General features: G+C 48.8%; 1 protein-coding gene across 1 annotated transcript; it reads right to left on the bottom strand.

Annotated features, from left to right (window-relative positions):
• Window positions 1-2,568: 2,568 nt before the first annotated feature.
• On the bottom strand, window positions 2,569-17,973 carry CDS2 (CDP-diacylglycerol synthase 2). The gene is made up of 13 exons (XM_058820063.1): window positions 17,889-17,973; window positions 12,217-12,359; window positions 11,466-11,562; window positions 11,042-11,139; window positions 10,737-10,876; window positions 9,806-9,864; window positions 8,982-9,064; window positions 8,120-8,207; window positions 7,188-7,256; window positions 6,233-6,385; window positions 5,397-5,516; window positions 4,547-4,650; window positions 2,569-3,665 (listed from the first exon to the last, which is right to left on the bottom strand). Exons 1-13 carry the CDS (start codon window positions 17,949-17,951, stop codon window positions 3,536-3,538), a joined length of 1,347 nt encoding a protein of 448 aa, XP_058676046.1. The 5' UTR covers window positions 17,952-17,973; the 3' UTR covers window positions 2,569-3,535.
• Window positions 17,974-18,230: the final 257 nt, after the last annotated feature.

Here is an 18,230-nt window from a genome sequence, read left to right as displayed (position 1 = left end):
TCAAAGGAAGGCAACTCTACGTGTGCAGCTAGAACTGGAACCAAAACCAAAGCACAGGGAAAGAACAGCCAGGGCTGGAGAGCAGGGGCTGCACGGGAGCACAGAGCTGCCATGGGGCTGCCAGGGGGCCCTGGGGACACAGCTGTCCCCTGGGGGGTGACATTCCCTGCAGGGTGACATTCCCTGGGAGCTCTGGGGGATGCTGCAGGATCCCGGCTCCACTCAAGAGCTGCCCTCAGCTCAGGGGCACTGCTGAGCCCAGGGAATTCTGTTTAACCCTGGGAATTCTGCTTAACTCCAGTAATCCTGTTTACCCTGGGAATCCTGTCTTCACCCTGGTAACTCTGTTAAATTTAAACCCTGGTAATTCAATTTCACCCTGGGAATTCTGTGTATCTCCAGGAATTCAGTTTCACCCTGGGAATTCTGTTTAACCCTGCTCATTCTGTTTCACCCTGCTAACTCTGTTTAACCCAGGCTGATCCCAGCTCTGGTGCTTCCCTGAGCAGGGGCTCCCACCTGCAGCCTCACCTGGGCTAAAACCAAGCAAGGAAAAGCAAAATTCCCACCCAGGTGTCCCCAGGCCTGGCCCAGCCTTGGGTCAAACCCGTGTCCAAACCCAAGAATCACCTGGGGGTGCCCAGCGTGCCATCCCCACGGGCACTGCCCCCTCCCTGGCTGCTGGCTCCACACCCTGGCACCTTGATGGGGATCCTGTCCCTGTGCCCTGCTCCCAGCTGGCAGCACTCCCCTCCCCTGCCCTGCTCTGAACCTTTCCCTGTGCCAGGCTGAGCTCCAGCCCTGCACATCTGCCCCGTCCCTGGGGTCACTTTGGCCCCAAATCCCCCAAGTTCGGCGTCCCCAGGGCCACGCGGGCTCCTGCACATCCCTGGGCAGCAGGAACAGCCAGAGCCAGGCCTGCAGCTCCCATCCTTCCCAAACTCCCATGCCAGGCCCAGAGCACACCTGCAGGATGCCCCAGGAGGTGGGACAAGATTTAACCCCGCTCCATCCCAAACCCAGGGTTCAAGTCAGCTCCCAGCCCTGTGAGCTCAGCTGCACAACCTGCAGACAACCCCAGACCCCAGCTCCCTCCCTGCCTCCACTGTTGCCACCCTTTAATGGCTTTCAAGGGATTTTTTCCATGCAGGAAACCCTCCCCAGGCAGCTCTGCCCCTGAGGAGCAGCCCAGGTTTGGAGGGAGGGGGCAGGAATAAAGCTGGTCAGGGAATTTCTGATCAGGGAATGTCTGATCAGGGCATTTCTCATCAGGGCATTTTCTAATCAGAGAATTTTCTCATCAGGGCATTTTCTAATCAGAGAATTTTCTCATCGGGGTATTGTCTGATCAAGGAATTGTCTGATGAGGGAATTGTCTGATCAAGGAATGTCTGATCTGGGCATTTTCTAATCTGAAAATTTTCTCATCAGGGCATTGTCTGATCAGGACACTTATCACAGAATTAATTTCTGATCAGGACACTTCTCATCACAGAATTAATTTCTGATCAGGGCTTTTCTAATCAGGACATTTCTGATCAGGGAATTCATTTCTGACCAGGCCATTTCTGGCAGGGCAGGCACCCCAGGCAGAGCTGCTGCTGCTCCCTGGAGCTGCTTTGCCCTCCAGTGCCCACAGCCAGCACTGACAGCCCTGGCCCAGCAAAGCTCTGCCCTGCTGCTCACAGCACAAGAGGAACTAAAGGGTTAAAGCAGACGAGCAGGAGACTAAAAACCCACCAAGGGATTTCTCACTAAGGACAGAGCACAGCTTTGGGATATTTATCAACACTGTCGCTTCTGCCAGGGCTTTGGGCAAAGGGCAGGAGCACCCAGGCAGCCCCCCTGGCACTGCCCCACACTAAAATTAATTTTAATTTAAATTAATTAACACTGCCCAAACATTGCCCTGGGCCCCTGGGCAAGATGGGGGCACCTCCTTCTCCTCTGCAGTTTCTGTGTCAGGGGCTTGCAGCAAAATCTGCTCCATGGACAGAAAATAAATAAAAACCTAATTGCAGCTGGAGGGGAGCAAGCACAGGAGGAATCCACAACCAGGAGAAAGCCACATGAACACCACAGGCAGTCCTGGACAGAACCTGCCAGCAGCAATTGGGAATGCTTTGTAAGAGCAGAGCCTCCTGTGCTTCCCAGCCAACACCTGCCCAGGGAGCAGAGCCCAGCACAGCCCCACAGCAGGGCAGGAGAGGGCATGGCTGGCACCTCTGCTGTGCATTTACACACACTCAGGCTGTGAAAAGCTCTGAATTTTGGGCATTTTCAGGTGGTTTGTTCTCTGCTGATGCCAAGCAGGTGCAGGGGCTCACGTGTGGCTGAAGCTTTGTGGCAGCAACTGCTTGAAAACTCCAATGTTTTGAAAACTCCAATGTAGTTCTGCGGGAGCTCTCCCTGTCACTCGTTCCCTGGGCTAAAACAAGGTAAAGTTTCTCTCTCCCATGCACAAACTATGGAAAGAAGGAAAAGCAGAGTCCCCTTGTGTTTGCACAAGGAGTAAATGGGGATATTTTCACTATCTGGTCACAAAAAAAAAAAAAAAAAAAAGGAAAGTTTTACAATCTTTAGGGCTCTCTCATTTTTAAATAATAAAAAAGTATGACAAAATAAAGGAAAGTACTTCATAAAACCTGCAGCTATAAAGTACAAACTACCTCTGACAAGATTCAGTGAGCCAAGCAGGACAGAAGCCTGCAGAGAAATGAACCCAGACTGAAATGCAACACAGACCTTGGTAAACTCAGCAGCACGACTTCTACAACTCAAGTAACAAACAGACATGATCCCTGAAAGAAAACAAAACCCCCAGAAACTGCCTGGGAACTGCTGCCCAGGCTCCTTCAAACATCCCACGTGGGGTTTCCAAGCTTGGAGAAATGAAGAAGTGTGGTTCTAGAGGTTATTTAATGGGGGAAACAAACCAAGGAGTTTAAAAATTGTTCTCACCTGGCAGGAATTGCTCAGTGAAACTTCTAAATCTCGTTTACCTCCATGGGCTCTGGGGGAATCTGAAGCTCCCACGTTCCCACACACAGCTGCCACTCCCCGTGCACAGCCTGCTCCTGCTTTGGGTGGCCACAAAAATGTGATTTGCCAGGGCAGAGGAGAGGGAATGTGAGAGGCACTGCAGGAGCAGCACTGAGAGCAGCTGCAGCGGGAGCGGGCTCACACAGGATCCTCTCCCTGTGCCAGGAGATTCCCTCGGGCAGGAATTGCCTTGGGGCATTCCCCAGCACAGGAGGAGGGTCCAGAGCTGCCCCCAGAGCAGGACAGCCATCCATCCCCTCCTGCTCCACCACCCCTCACCTCCTCTCAGCTCCAACCCAGCATTTGCTCTTTGAACCAAAGCTCTATAAATATATTATTTAGAAAAAAAAATAAAATAAAATAAACCACAAATGCAAACATTTACCAAGAAAGGAAGAAAAAGTTACAGTGAAACGAGGCCTTGTTATTGTCTGAAATCAGGGGACTCCCTGGAGGAGGCCTGTGTGCTCTCAGTCCTGCTCCAAGCTCCTGCCTATGCATCCTCCAGGCTGGCCAGCACTCCCCTGTCCACCAGGTGAGCTTTGAGGGTGTTGAAGATGTGCAGCTGCTGCTCTGGCCTCAGGGTCAGGAACTGCTGGATCAGCTTGCTGGGGTTGGGGCCCCTGGAACACAAAATCAGGCTCAGCAAAGGCTGCAGTTCCACCAGAATGTTCATTGCTGTGCTGTCCATCCCCTGGGAGCCTTTGTTTGCTGACAGGGCTTGAATCAGGTATTTCTCTGAGAGAGATTCAAACCCTGTCAGCAAAAAAAACGTGAAGTATCTGACAGAAATTCAGGGCAGCAAGAAAAATTTAATACCTGACAGAGATTCAAACCTGGGCTGCAAAAAAAGGTGAAATATTTGCCAGAAATTCTAGTTGGGCAACAAGAAAAGGGGAAATATCTGACAGAGATTCAAACCTGGGCAGCAAGAAAAGGTGAAATATCTGATAGAGATTCAGGGCAGCAAGAAAAGGTGAAATATCAGAGAGATTCAAACCTGGGCAACAAGAAAAGGTGAAATATCTGATAGAGATTTAGGGCAGCAAGAAAAGGTGAAATATCTGACAGAAATTCAGGGCAGCAAGAAAAGTTTAATATCTGAGAGATTCAAACCTGGGTAGCAATAAAAGGTGAAATATCTGACAGAAATTCAGGGCAGCAAGAAAAGTTTAATATCAGAGAGATTCAAACCTGGGTAGCAATAAAAGGTGAAATATCTGACAGAAATTCAAGCCTGAGTGCATTTTTAAACAGAACCCTGGCCCCTGTGAAGGGAAAGCTGCAGTGGAGGAAGCTCCACGATGGGCACACACCAACAGCCCAAAGAGAACAGCAGAAAAACCCCTCCAATAAAACCCTGCCAGGCTTCAGTGCTTTAAGCACAGGGCCAGGTAGGTGTGCCTGTATCATAACTGTCTACAAAAACAATGGGTTTCCTAATAAAAATCAAATAACAGAGAGCTGATCAGCCCTCCTGAGCCAAGAATGGCCCTGCTGTTACCTGATGAAGCTGGCAATGTAGACGTTGACAAAGGTGGCCATCAGGTACTGGCAGTCGAAGCGATCCATGATGCCCCCGTGGCCTGGGATGGTGTTGGCAAAGTCCTGCAGGGCACAGGGGTGGCACTGAGCCCTTCCCAGCACCTGTGCTGCCCTGCTGCCCCCACACACCTCACTCAGCCCTGCCCCACACCACGGAAATCTGGTTTCATGTCTCCCTGCTTCCGGAAGTTTCTCCTTGATGGAGCTGCTGGGGCAGCAAGTCTCAGCTCAGCTCAAAGGTCAGGGAAGGCAAACGTTTAAAATGTTTATCTGCTGCCACCCTGCCCTGCCTTTCAAGGCATCCTAACTGAGCACAGGCTGTTTGGATGTGAAGCCAGCCTGCAAGACACCAAGGGAAACCTCAGATTGCAGAATTTCCTGCCTGGGTCTTCCTTCCCCCACCTGCACTACAGCAGGGTTTGGAATACCAGAGTTACAGCCTTGAGGTCTCTTCCTTTTTGGTCAAAACACCAAATCCTGCTCCAGCATTTTATCTGTGTCTGAGAAAACCTCCCTTCCCTGGAGCTCTGGGAGTGCCTGGAGGGACAGCGCCCACTTTGTGTCACCTCCTCAAAACCTCCATTCCCTCCCCAAAATCTCCACGTCCATCCCAAAATCTCCATGCTCTTCCCAAAACCTCCATGCCCTCCTCAAAACTTCCATCACCTCCCCAAAACCTCCGTGATCTCCCCAAAATCTCAGTGACCTCCTCAAAAATTCCATCACCTCCCCAAAACCTTCATGACCTCTCCAAAACTTCCAGGACCTGCCCAAAACCTCCGTGCCTCCCCCCAAACCCCCGTGCTCACCTTGATTTTGAAGGCCCTCTTGAAGCCGCTGGCGAAGAAGCCGCCGAAGGGCCCGATGAGGGAGGCGAAGGTGGAGAGGGCGATGCTGTGGATCTGGAAGGGGTACATCCTCACGGTCCTCTGCACACAAACACACACACAGGGCACCTTCAGGGCCTGCCCTGCACCCTGTCCTCATCCCTGCACCTTCAGAGCCTGCCCTGCTCCCTGCCCTGCTCCCTGCCCCCAGGCTGGAGCTCAGGGGGCTTTCAGGGGGGCTCATGTCCCAGCAGATCTGGGGTCTCTGGCACTGGGCTCATGTCCCAGCAGATCTGGGGTCTCTGGCACTGGGCTCATGTCCCAGCAGATTTGGGATCTCTGGCACTGGGCTCATGTCCCAGCAGATTTGGGATCTCTGGAATGGATTCACGTCCCAGCAGATCTGGGATCATTCCTTTGGGATCTCTGGCACTGGGCTCATGTCACACCAGATCTGGGATCTCTGGCACTGGGCTCATGTCCCAGCAGATCTGGGATCATTCCTCTGGGATCATTCCTTTGGGATCTCTGGCACTGGGCTCATGTCCCAGCAGATTTGGGATCTCTGGCACTGGGCTCATGTCCCAGCAGATCTGGGATCATTCCTCTGGGATCATTCCTTTGGGATCTCTGGCACTGGGCTCATGTCCCAGCAGATTTGGGATCTCTGGCACTGGGCTCATGTCCCAGCAGATCTGGGATCATTCCTCTGGGATCTCCAAACACGGCTGCCCTCCCCCTTAGCTGTGACCCCCCAGAGCACAGCCCTGCCCCTCCCTGGTGCTGCCACCCCCAAAGCAGGGGCACAGGGACCCTACCCAGCCCAGCACGGAGTGCAGCAGCACGGGGACGTTGTACTCCTGCAGCTGGAACAGCTCCGAGGGCTCGCAGTCCACGGTGAAGCTGTTGGTGTCGTTGTTGAACTCCACGGGGCACGTGAAGCAGCGGTACCCCGACATCACGTAGGACAGCTCCAGGGAGAGAGGGAAAAAGCAGAATTTGTCAGGGGAAAGGCTGTGCTATGGTCTGGGTGAGGTGCTGGGGCACAGGTTGGACTGGATGATCCCAGAGGTCTCTTCCAGTCTCGTCATTCTGTGATAATAATGAGAACTCTGGCTCTTTCCAGAGCCTCCACACAGCTTGGCCGTAATTGGCCAATAAATCAAAATCATTCACATGAAGCCAATGAAACAATCTCCAACACATCCCAAAGCAGCAAACACAGGAGAAGCAATGAGATTAAATTGTTTTCCTTTTTCTCTGAGGCTTCTCAGCTTCCCAGGAGAGAAATCCTGGGCAAAGGGATTTTTTCCAGAAAATGTGACTGCCACACGCTCTCCCAGGTTCATTAAGGAGATTAATTGTGATAATCACATATCCTCTGAACAGAGATATGTCTCAGGAAGCTCTGAGAAAGTTCAGAGATTCAAACCCTGTCAGCAAAAAAAATTTAATACCTGACAGAGATTCAAACCCTGTCAGTCAGACAAATTTAATATCTGACAGAAATTCAAACCCTGTCAGCAAGAAAGTTTAATGTCTGAGAGAGACTCAAAGCTGGGCAGCAAGGAAAGGTGAAATATCTGAGAGATTCAAACCCTGTTAGCCAGAAAAATTTAATATCTGACAGAAATTCAGGGCAGCAAGAAAGGGTGAAACACCTGACAGAGATTCAAGCCTGAGAACATTTTTTAACAGAACATCCTAAGAAGGGAAAATAGGACCCTAAAAAAGAAAAGCTGCAGTGGAGGAAGCTCCACCATGGACACTCACCAGCAACCCAAAGAGAACAGTGGAAAAAAATCCTCCAATAAAACCCTCCCAGGTCTTCTTTGGGGAGAGCTGCCAGAGAGAGAGCAGAGAAATCAAAATTCTTGTAAGAAAAACAATTTACACCTATAGAAATAACAAGTCTATTCCATGAAAATCAGTAGAGAAAAAATGTAAACTGTCTAGAAAAAAAAACTAATAAACATATACAGCAACCATTGTCATTATATATTATTATATATATTATATTACACAGTCACTAACCATTATTATTTACCAATCAATCTGGCGATTTTTTAATGAGAAAAAGTCCAAATAATTTCCATAAATTAGGAAAAAAAAATCTCATTACACTAAGCTTCAATCATTTACTAACCTGATAAATTCAAACACAGTGCCTTCTAGCACCATATAAAAAGAAGCTGTGTAAAATAAAAATTCAACTATGCTAGAAAAACAAGGGTTGTGTCCATCTCTACAACAACAGCTGGACTCGATCATCTTCCCACCTCAGTCGTTTGATGATTTAATTTCATAAAATAAAACAAAATTAAATTAATTGAATTGGATTAAATTTAAATTCAATTCAATTAAAGTAAATAAAATTCAATTAAATACATTTAATTGAACTTTATTGAATTGAATTAAATCAAATTACATTAATTTCATTGAATTTTATTGAATGCTATTGAATGGAATTTAAATTAAATTAAAATCAGTAAAATAAAATTAAATTCAGTAAAATTCGATAAAAATCAATAAAATTAAATTAAATTAAATTTCAGCCTCAAGGAGTGGGATGCAGATTTAATTTGGAGACTTGCTTCAGCCCCAGAGGAGGCCCCAAAGCAGAGCTGGGGGAGCTCAAATGCCCATTCTTGCCCCCAAATGCCCATTTCTGCCCCCAAATGCCCATTTCTGCCCCAAACCCAAACCTTGATGAGCGGCGTGCGGCCGAAGAAGAAGCCGAACATGTAGGCCATGATGTCATTGCAGATCACACAGGAGATGGGCACGATGAACCTGAGGCACAGCAGGGTTTGCACCTTATTCTTAATGTTTAATAACAATCAATTCCAATTAAACTATTTAAAATAAACATTACATTAAAATATTTATTCTGTATTTTCAATTAAGTACCGATTGAAGTTCTAGAATGGAGATGACACTGCTGAGAGATTGAACCAGGAAGAAGTCTTGGCAAGTTTTAAAATATAGTTTTGCAAAAAGATTAAGTATTGTAGAGAATTAGAACTGTGAAAGATGCATTGTGATAAGAATACGTAGAGTAAAAATATAAGTGATTAGTGTTAAGAGTAGTGGTATTGTTTAATAAAAGTTAATTGTTTAAAGAATTGTATTTATTAAAAAATAGATTAAATTTATTAGTGACAGAGTAAAAATATTTATTTAACTCAATAATCAATCTATTAATAAATTATTAATAAATTTATTAAACAATAAAAATATATAATATAATATAATATAATATAATATAATATAATATAATATAATATAATATAATATAATATAGTATAGTATAATATAGTATAGTATAGTATAGTATAATATAGTATAGTATAATATAGTATAGTATAATATAGTATAGTATAATATAGTATAGTATAATATAGTATAGTATAATATAATATAATATAATATAATATAATATAATATAATATAATATAATATAATATAATATAATATAATATAATATAATATAATATAATATACAGAGGGATTCTATGAAAACCCAGCTTTTTCCAGGCTGCACAACCCAAAGCAGGGCAAACTCACCAGATCATTCCTTCAAACAGGTTGTGGATGATGAGGTGGGACTGGGTGACCACGATCAGCAACGTCACGTGGGTCCAGCCAAACTGCAAGAGAGGACAGCACCCTCGCAGAGCTCATTAATCCATTAATTACCTGTTTGTTAATTAGCCAGGGAAGCAGGATGAGCTCTCTGGTGCTGAGTTATTCCAGCCTGGGACCCCTCAGGAACATCTCAGTGCTGGAGGAAGATCTGAGCAGACAGGCTGGGTTTGACTGAACCACTGAAGGCCAAATTCAGCCTCACCAAACCAAGAATTTAACCCCAGCAGGCCCTGAATTTAACCTCACCAAAACACTAATTTTAACCCCACCAGGCCCTGAATTTAACCTCACCAAAACATTAATTTTAACCCCACCAGGCCCTGAATTTAACCTCACCAAAACATTATTTTTAACCCCACCAGGCCCTGAATTTAACCTCACCAAAACATTAATTTTAACCCCACCAGGCCCTGAATTTAACCTCACCAAAACATTAATTTTAACCCCACCAGGCCCTGAATTTAACCTCACCAAAACATTAATTTTAACCCCACCAGGCCCTGAATTTAACCTCACCAAAACATTAATTTTAACCCCACCAGGCCCTGAATTTAACCTCACCAAAACATGAATTTTAACCCCACCAGGCCCTGAATTTAACCTCACCAAAACATTAATTTTAACCCCACCAGGCCCTGAATTTAACCTCACCAAAACATGAATTTTAACCCCAGCAGGCCCTGAATTTTAGCCTCACTAAAACGTGAATTTTAAGCGCAGCAGCCCCAGGGCTGGGAGCTCACCATGTAGAACTGCAGGCGGTAGTGCTTCTTCACCAGGCTCAGCACAAACATGCAGAACCCTGCAGGGAGACAGGGGCACGGTGAGAGCTGCAGGTGCTGCTCAGGCAGAGCCCAAATCCCTGCTGGGCAGCACCTCTGCCCTGCAGGACACTGCACAGCTGCTGGGCAACAAAATACTACTTCACTATAGTTCATTATTATAGATTTCATTATGCTAGTTTTTCATTAAAATATATATTGAAGTAAATATCATTTTATGTTTAAATAAATTAATAAGTATACATTATAAATATTTATACAGTATATATATTATATATTTTAAAATAAAATATATATTTAAATAAAATATTGGTTTATATTTAAATGAGTATATACGTATATATTACATACACTTATATATAAAATTATATTTTTAAAATAGAAAAAGATATATTTAAATAAAGTATTTTATATTTGAATAAAAATCAAAATGTAAATATACATATTTTTTATTATATTTTTAAAATATAAAATATATATATATTTAATATTTAAATAAAAATAAAAAAATCAAACTACAAATTTATATTATATCTAATATATGATATAAAAATATATATTATATACAAATATATATTATATATTGTATACAAATATGTATTAATATACTTATATAAATATAATATATTAATATATTAATAATATATATTAATATGTATTATATTTTAAAATGTAATATATATTTAAATAAATTATTATTTCTATTTAAATTAAAAAAATAAATATATTAAATATATAAAGAAGATATGAAAATTTTGGGGGTTTCTCCTCATTGTAAAGACTTCCCACTACTACAGAAAGATTTGTAACTTGCAGCATGCCCGGGGAGCAGAGGAGATTTCCTGCACTGTGGGCAGATTTCCCCAGCCCAGGTGTGCCCAGGTGTGCCCACCTGTGAGGTAGAGGGCGAAGGAGATGAAGCGATGGTATTTGCTGAGGATCCTCAGCGGCTCCTCCCTCTGCACCAGCGTGAAGAAATAATCAGTGACCGTCTCCCCGTAGAAGAAATAATTCACACACAGCAGGAAATACCTGGGGGGGGGGGGTGGAAAATTAATTTATACACAGCAAAAAGTACCTGGGCAGGGGGAGAAATAATTCACACACAGCTGCAAGCGCCTGGCCAGCTGAGAGCCCAGGTGGGTGCCCAGGTGGGTGCCCAGGTGGGTGCCCAGGTGGGTGGGTGCCCTCACTCACCAGCTGAGCGTCCTGAACCAGGGCAGGTCGTAGGAGTGGTACACGTTGTAGCCGATGGTGATGATCTCGTGGAAGCATTTGATCTGCACACACATCACCTGCACAGCAAGGACAGCGGGCATGGAACCCCTGGGCAGCACCTCTGCCCTCCAGGAGACAGAACAGAGCCCCTGGCACCTGCACAGCCCCAGCTCCTCAGGCACCTCCCAGCCCCACCTGGGAGACTCTGGGTGAAGTTTGTCCCTCCCAGTCCCACCTGGAAAGCTCAGGATGTTATTTTTCCCTCCCAAGGGAAACTCAGGATGGCATTTTTCCCTCCCGATCCCACGGCAGAGGAACCCAGGATCTCTGGACACGAGGCTGGAGCTCCCCACAAGCCCCCCCTGCTGCAGGGAGGGCCAGGACTCCCCCCTGGAGCACTCACTATCGTCATCAGCACCATGGGGCCCAGGTAGATGATGATGAAGAAGAAGGTGATCATGGCCAGCGTGAGGATCCCTCTCACCCACCAGTTCTTCCATCTGGGCCAGAGAGAAGGAAAACATCAGAGAAAGGTGAGGCAGGGCAAAGCAGCCCAGCAAACTCTGCTCTCTGTGTGCACAGGAAGCAAAGCCAGCCCTGCAAACCCCAAATTTCCTCTCAGGGGTGCACAGAGAGAGACCTCGATGTGCTGATAAAGGCCAGGCTGCAGCAGCTGCAGCTCAGCCTCAGCGGGTGCAGAGCTGAGCACCCCCAGGGCACCGAGGTGGGCCAGGGCAGCCCCTGCTCCTGCCCTGCAGCTTCCCCAGCCCCTGGAGCAGCTGCAGGATGAATTCCCATGGAATGGGGACCATTCCCCCTCCCCACACTGCTCTGCACGAGGAGATGGCCCCTGGCTGTGGAACCCTCAGTGCTTCCTGCTGGGAAACCTCAGGGAGGATGGAGAGGGCAGTGATGGACAGGAGGGATGGACTGGATGGACAGAGCCCTGCTCAGGGAGTGATGGACAGGAGAGATAGACAGGATGGACAGGGATGGATGGACAGGGATGGATGGACAGGGATGGATGGACAGGGCTCTATTCAGGCAGTGATGGACAGGAGGGATGTACAGGAGGGATGGACAGGGATGGATGGACAGGGATGGATGGATGGACAGGGATGGATGGACAGAGCCCACCCAGGGAGTGCCTTTACCTCGAGGACAGGTTGGACAGGGCCCTGTTCAGCACCTCTGGGGTGTCATCTGAGGTGGGCACAGGCGAGGACCCCCCGAACTCGGACTTGCTCTCGCTGTCTGACGCTGTCTCTCCATCCAGCCTGTTCTCAGACTCTGACTCCTGCAGCACAGGGAGAGCCAAGCACCTTCAGCAGCCACCCTGGGCTGCCTCACACTAGCCAGGGAGGAGAAGGAAATATCCTCCTTACCCCTACCCAGGGTAACACATGAGAAACATCCTGAGGTGCTCGGCGGCACCCAGGAGGGCTCTGCTGGCCCCTCAGCCTCAGAGCAGGCACAGAACAGGCCCTGCACAGCCACAGGTGCCCCCAGGCTCATTCATGACCATCTCCAAGTGCTCCAGGCCTTGTTAGCAGCAATTCTGCCAAGGTCCAGTCCCCAGGCAGGTCTCAGGGAATGCAGCACTGCCCAAATTAGCAGGAGAAAGGTCTCCAAGTGGGCAGGCTCCAGGCTTGCAGACAGGCTTGGGAAGTGCTGGCTGCTTGAGGACACTAAAAATAGCCCTGAGCTGATCCCCAGGCAGCTGAGGAGGAAGAGGATGGCTTATCACCCTTATCAGCCTGGCCCAGGCATCCCCCAGGGCAGCAGCAGCCCCAGGTGCTGCACAGGGACAGCCAGGTTTGGCCTCTTTTGTCCTTTGCACTGCACCTCACCTCCTCCCAGACCGCTCTCCTGTAGTCACTACATCTCCAGATTTTCTAGGTTTTTTTTTGTTTTTTAATTGCATTGCATTTGATCACATCTCCTTTCCGGAGTCTTTCCTTCCTGTTCCACAAGATCCCGAATGGAAAACGCCCTGCCCTGCTGCACACACGCAGGCCCGTGCCTGGGGCTGAACAAACCCAGCTGGGGCAGGGCTGGGAGGGGATTTAGGGCAGCCCTGGCCCTCCCAGGGCCACTTTTCCCTGCGAGCCAGCCCAGAGCTGCACGTCTGCCCTGCTTTCAGCTCCATCCTGCTCCTGAAGGAAGGCAAGGAAGGAAAAGCCACTCCCTGGGGAGCACCCAGCAAGGCAAACTCCCCGAGAAGTGGCTCTGGCAGCAGGAAAAGCACGGGGGGAGCTGAGCTGACCAATGCTGGCGGCTCTGCAAACAATGAGGCTGCAGGGCATGAAGGCTCCAAAACAAGCCAGCGTGCTGGCTGCAGCTGGGGGTGCGCCCTCACTGCAAGCAGGAAAAGGTCATTATTCCCCCTGGGATAACTGATAAATTAATTTGATTTATTAAATTATTATTATTATTATTATTATTATTATTATTATTATTATTATTATTATTATTATGTTATTGTTGTTGTTATTATATATAATACATAATATATTGCCACTGCAGCCACTGACATGTCATATTATATATTATATATTATATATTATATATTATATATTATATATTATATATTATATATTACATCTATATAATAATATATATTTACAATATGCTATAAATATATAACACATAATATATATATTATATTGTATAATAATATAATATTATATATTGTATATTATTATATATTATATATTATGTATTATATATTACATATTATATAATATACATTGTATATTAATTATAAATTATATATTAATTATGTTATATATTATATATTATGTTATACAATAATATATATTTATAATATGTTATAAATATATAATATATGTTATATATTATATAATAATTATATATTATTATTATATACATAATAATATATTATATATTATTATATTTATATATTATTATAATAATAATGTCAGCGGCTGCAGGCCAAGCTCTGCAATCAGACAGGCACAGGGAGGCTCTGTCAGGTGGAGGCAGCTGAAAATACCTGGGGGATGTCAGGGGTGATTGCCAGGGACGAGCAGAGCTGCAGAACATTGGGGAAAGGAATGCAGGAACAGAATCAGAATTTATCCCAATTCCCTGATTTCTGCACAAGGCACCATGAGGAGAAAGAGCACAAGCCCAAATCTCCGCCAGGGCTGGGAAAATCCAAGTTCCTGCTCACTTTTCCTTTTTCCTATCCATGAAACCCAGAGCTCTGAGCAAGCAGATATTTGTCAGCAGGTATTTCACCATCCTGAAGGAAAGGCACACAGAAAACTGAGCTTGAGCTCTCTTTAAACATCTCCCCTCCCTCCAGAGGGTGGGGAGACATTTCTGCTCACACTGAGATGGTTTTTGTCACACAAACATCCAGCCATGATCTCACTGCCATGGAAACGAGCCTGCCAAAAATCCTCAGCGCAGATCCCAGCTCAGATCCCAGCCAGAAATCCTCAGCACAGATCCCAGCTCAGATCCAGCCAGAAATCCTCAGCACAGATCCCAGCTCAGATCCAGCTCAGATCCAGCCAGAAATCCTCAGCACAGATCCCAGCTCAGATCCAGCCAGAAATCCTCAGCACAGATCCCAGCTCAGATCCCAGGCCTGGCACATGGAATCAGCCCCAGAAATGCCATTTTTTAGGTGCTCTCCTTAGAGCCAGGCACTGTTTGATTCACACTCCCTGCCCGGTTTTAACAAAAAGCTGTGACAGAAAATGTTACAAAATAAATGCTGGAAAGGCAAACGGAGCTGCTTTTTCAGGCAGCAGAGCTGGAACAGGAGGGACACAGGATTGTCCTCTATGACATTTAGGGACACAGGATTGTCCTCTGTGACCTTTAGGGACACAGGATTGTCCTCTGACCTTTAGGAACACAGGATTGTCCTCTGTGACCTTTAGGGACACAGGATTGTCCTCTGACCTTTAGGGACACAGGATTGTCCTCTGACCTTCTTTAGGGACAGCTAAAGCCAATCCCAGCTTGGCCCAGCCCATTTGTTGTGCACCAGCCCTGCCAATCCTCCAACTCCCAAAAAAATGGAATGTAAAACAAAAAAAAAAAAAAAAAAAAAAAATGGAATATAAAACTCCCTGAAGTTTTTCTGCTGCACAGCAAACTCCAGCTGGGATGGACACAGCTCAAGGTCTCACCTGTGCACACCTGGAGCCACCTCAGAGCTCCAGGGAGGGAGGCAGAGCCCCCAGAGCCACCCCAGGGTGACAACTGCCAGCACTTCTGTCCCAGAGCACAGCAGCACCACGAAGTTCCCTCAAACCTGCCCGTACAGCCTCCAGCAGGTGCTTAACCGGCATTAAAATCGCATTAAAATCGGATTTAAATTGCATTAAAATTGCACTAAAATTGCATTTAAATTGCATTAAAGTTGCAGAAGTGCCCTGCCTGATGATTTCGTGCCGCTCAGAGCTGCACCCTCCGTGCACTAATGGAGCAAACATCCATTTGCTGCTGCTGGGGGCTGACGGAGCAGTCCCAAACCAAGTGCATCAAAGGCAGAGCTGCTCCTCCCTGCAGCTCCCGCTCCCCGCCAGCCTGCACACGCTGTTTACGAGGTTCTGTCCCCTCCTCTCGGGGAGGGGCAGCAGCAGAGGTGACAAAGGTGCCAAATGACTCACGGAGTAACCCCGGGCACGCAGGGCTGGATGGAGGGATGGCACAGGGACACAGAGCCAGGGCTGCTGCCCGTGCCTCTCCTGCCTGAAAATGAAACTTTGCCCTTTGCAGGAAGGCAATGACAGCCCTCCTTAAACCAGAAAATTCCCTGGGGGGGCTTGGGAGCTGCCAAACCCTTCCCTGAGGGATCCTGAGGGGTTTGGGACCCCCAGCTCCTTCCCTGGGGATGATTTAGGGGGTCCCAAACCCTTCCCTAAGGGGAGCTTTGGAACCCCCCCATCATTCCTTGGGATAACTGAGGGTTCCTTAGGAATGATTGAGGAGGTTCCAAACCCTTCCCTAAGGTTTCCTAAGGTTTGAAACCCCCCCTGTCACTCCCTGGGGATGATTTGTGACATCCCAAACCCTTCCTCAAGGCAGGCTTGGAACACCCCTGACATTTCTTAGGGACGATTTAGAAGGAACCAAACCCTTCCTTAAGGGCAGGTTTAGAACCTCCCTGTCATTCCCTGGGGATGATTTAGGACATCCCAAACCCTTCCCTAAAGGCAGGTTTGGAACTCCCCTGTCATTCCCTAGGGATGATTTAGGGGGTCCTAAGCAGGTTTTTAATCCCTCATCACTCCCTGGGGATTATTTAGGGGGTCCCAAGGCAGGTTTGGATCCCCCGTTATTCCCCGAGGATGATTCAGGGCCGGTTTTTAACCCTCCTGCCATTCCCTAGGGATGGTTTAGGGGGTCCCAGGGCAGGCTTTTACCCCCTGTTACACCCCAGGGATGACTCAAGGCAGGTTTTTACCCCCTGTTACCCCCCCAGGGATGATCCAGGGCAGGTTTTTACCTCCTATTACCCCCCAGGGATGATTCAGAGCAGGTTTTCACCCCCCCTGCCATTCCCTAGGGATGATTTAGGGGTCCCAGAGCAGCTTTTCACCCCCCCTGCCATTCCCTAGGGATGATTTAGGGGTCCCAGGGCAGGTTTTTATCCCCCCTGCCATTCCCTAGGGATGATTTAGGGGTCCCAGAGCAGGTTTTCACCCCCCCTGCCATTCCCTAGGGATGATTTAGGGGTCCCAGAGCAGGTTTTCACCCCCCCTGCCATTCCCTAGGGATGATTTAGGAGTCCCAGAGCAGGTTTTCACCCCCCCCTGCCATTCCCTAGGGATGATTTAGGGGTCCCAGGGCAGGTTTTCACCCCCCCTGCCATTCCCTAGGGATGATTTAGGGGTCCCAGGGCAGGTTTTCACCCCCCCTGCCATTCCCTAGGGATGATTTAGGGGTCCCAGGGCAGGTTTTCACCCCCCCTGCCATTCCCTAGGGATGATTTAGGGGTCCCAGAGCAGGTTTTCACCCCCCCTGCCATTCCCTAGGGATGATTTAGGGGTCCCAGGGCAGGTTTTTATCCCCCCTGCCATTCCCTAGGGATGATTTAGGGGTCCCAGAGCAGCTTTTCACCCCCCCTGCCATTCCCTAGGGATGATTTAGGGGTCCCAGGGCAGGTTTTTATCCCCCCTGCCATTCCCTAGGGATGATTTAGGGGTCCCAGAGCAGGTTTTCACCCCCCCTGCCATTCCCTAGGGATGATTTAGGGGTCCCAGAGCAGGTTTTCACCCCCCCTGCCATTCCCTAGGGATGATTTAGGAGTCCCAGAGCAGGTTTTCACCCCCCCCTGCCATTCCCTAGGGATGATTTAGGGGTCCCAGGGCAGGTTTTCACCCCCCCTGCCATTCCCTAGGGATGATTTAGGGGTCCCAGAGCAGGTTTTCACCCCCCCTGCCATTCCCTAGGGATGATTTAGGGGTCCCAGAGCAGGTTTTCACCCCCCCTGTCACTCCCTAGGGATGATTTAGGGGTCCCAGGGCAGGTTTTTATCCCTCCGCTCATGCCCCGGGCCCGGCCCGCCATCCCCGCGCCGTCCCCACCCGCGCCCTGCCCAAACCCGCTCCCCGCCCAGCCCCGCTCACTCCTCCTCGCGGCCCCGGGGGCGGGCTCTGCTCCCCGGACCGAACACCCCGAGCCCGGGGCGAGCTCCCCGAGCGCGGGGCCCTCGCAGCGGCCTCACCGCGGGCCGCCGGGACCCCGCAGTGCGCAGGGCGTGCGGGCCCCGCTCCGCCCGGTGCTCCCCGGTTCTCCCGGTGCCCCCCGCGCCCCGAGGCCCCCCGGGGCCGCTCCCTACCTTGTCCTGGGGGTCTCGGGCCCCGCCGGGGCCGCGCCCGGGCCGCAGCCGCGCCTCGCTCATGCCGGACCCGCCGCGCCGCGCCGCCGCCGCCAGGGGGCGACACCGCACCGGCGAAACCGCCGCCCACCAATAGGCCGGGGGGGCGGGGCCGGGCGCGCGCGGGGTGGCCACGCCCAGGCGTGCCCGCGGCGCCGGCGGCCAATGGGAGGCGTGGGATAGGCGAGGGGCGGGGCTTTGGGGCAGGCATGGCGGCGCCCAGGCGTACCCGGATGGAGGGGGGCGCCATGATGTGTGGCGCGGGAAAGTCCGCGGGCGCTGGGAGAAGCGTGAGGGGTTTGT

Source organism: Ammospiza caudacuta, chromosome 26 (genome assembly GCF_027887145.1).
Source record: "Ammospiza caudacuta isolate bAmmCau1 chromosome 26, bAmmCau1.pri, whole genome shotgun sequence".
Lineage (NCBI taxonomy): Eukaryota > Metazoa > Chordata > Aves > Passeriformes > Passerellidae > Ammospiza > Ammospiza caudacuta.
Note: the sequence above shows the minus strand (reverse complement) of the source record. Positions and strands in the feature narration are given on the sequence as shown.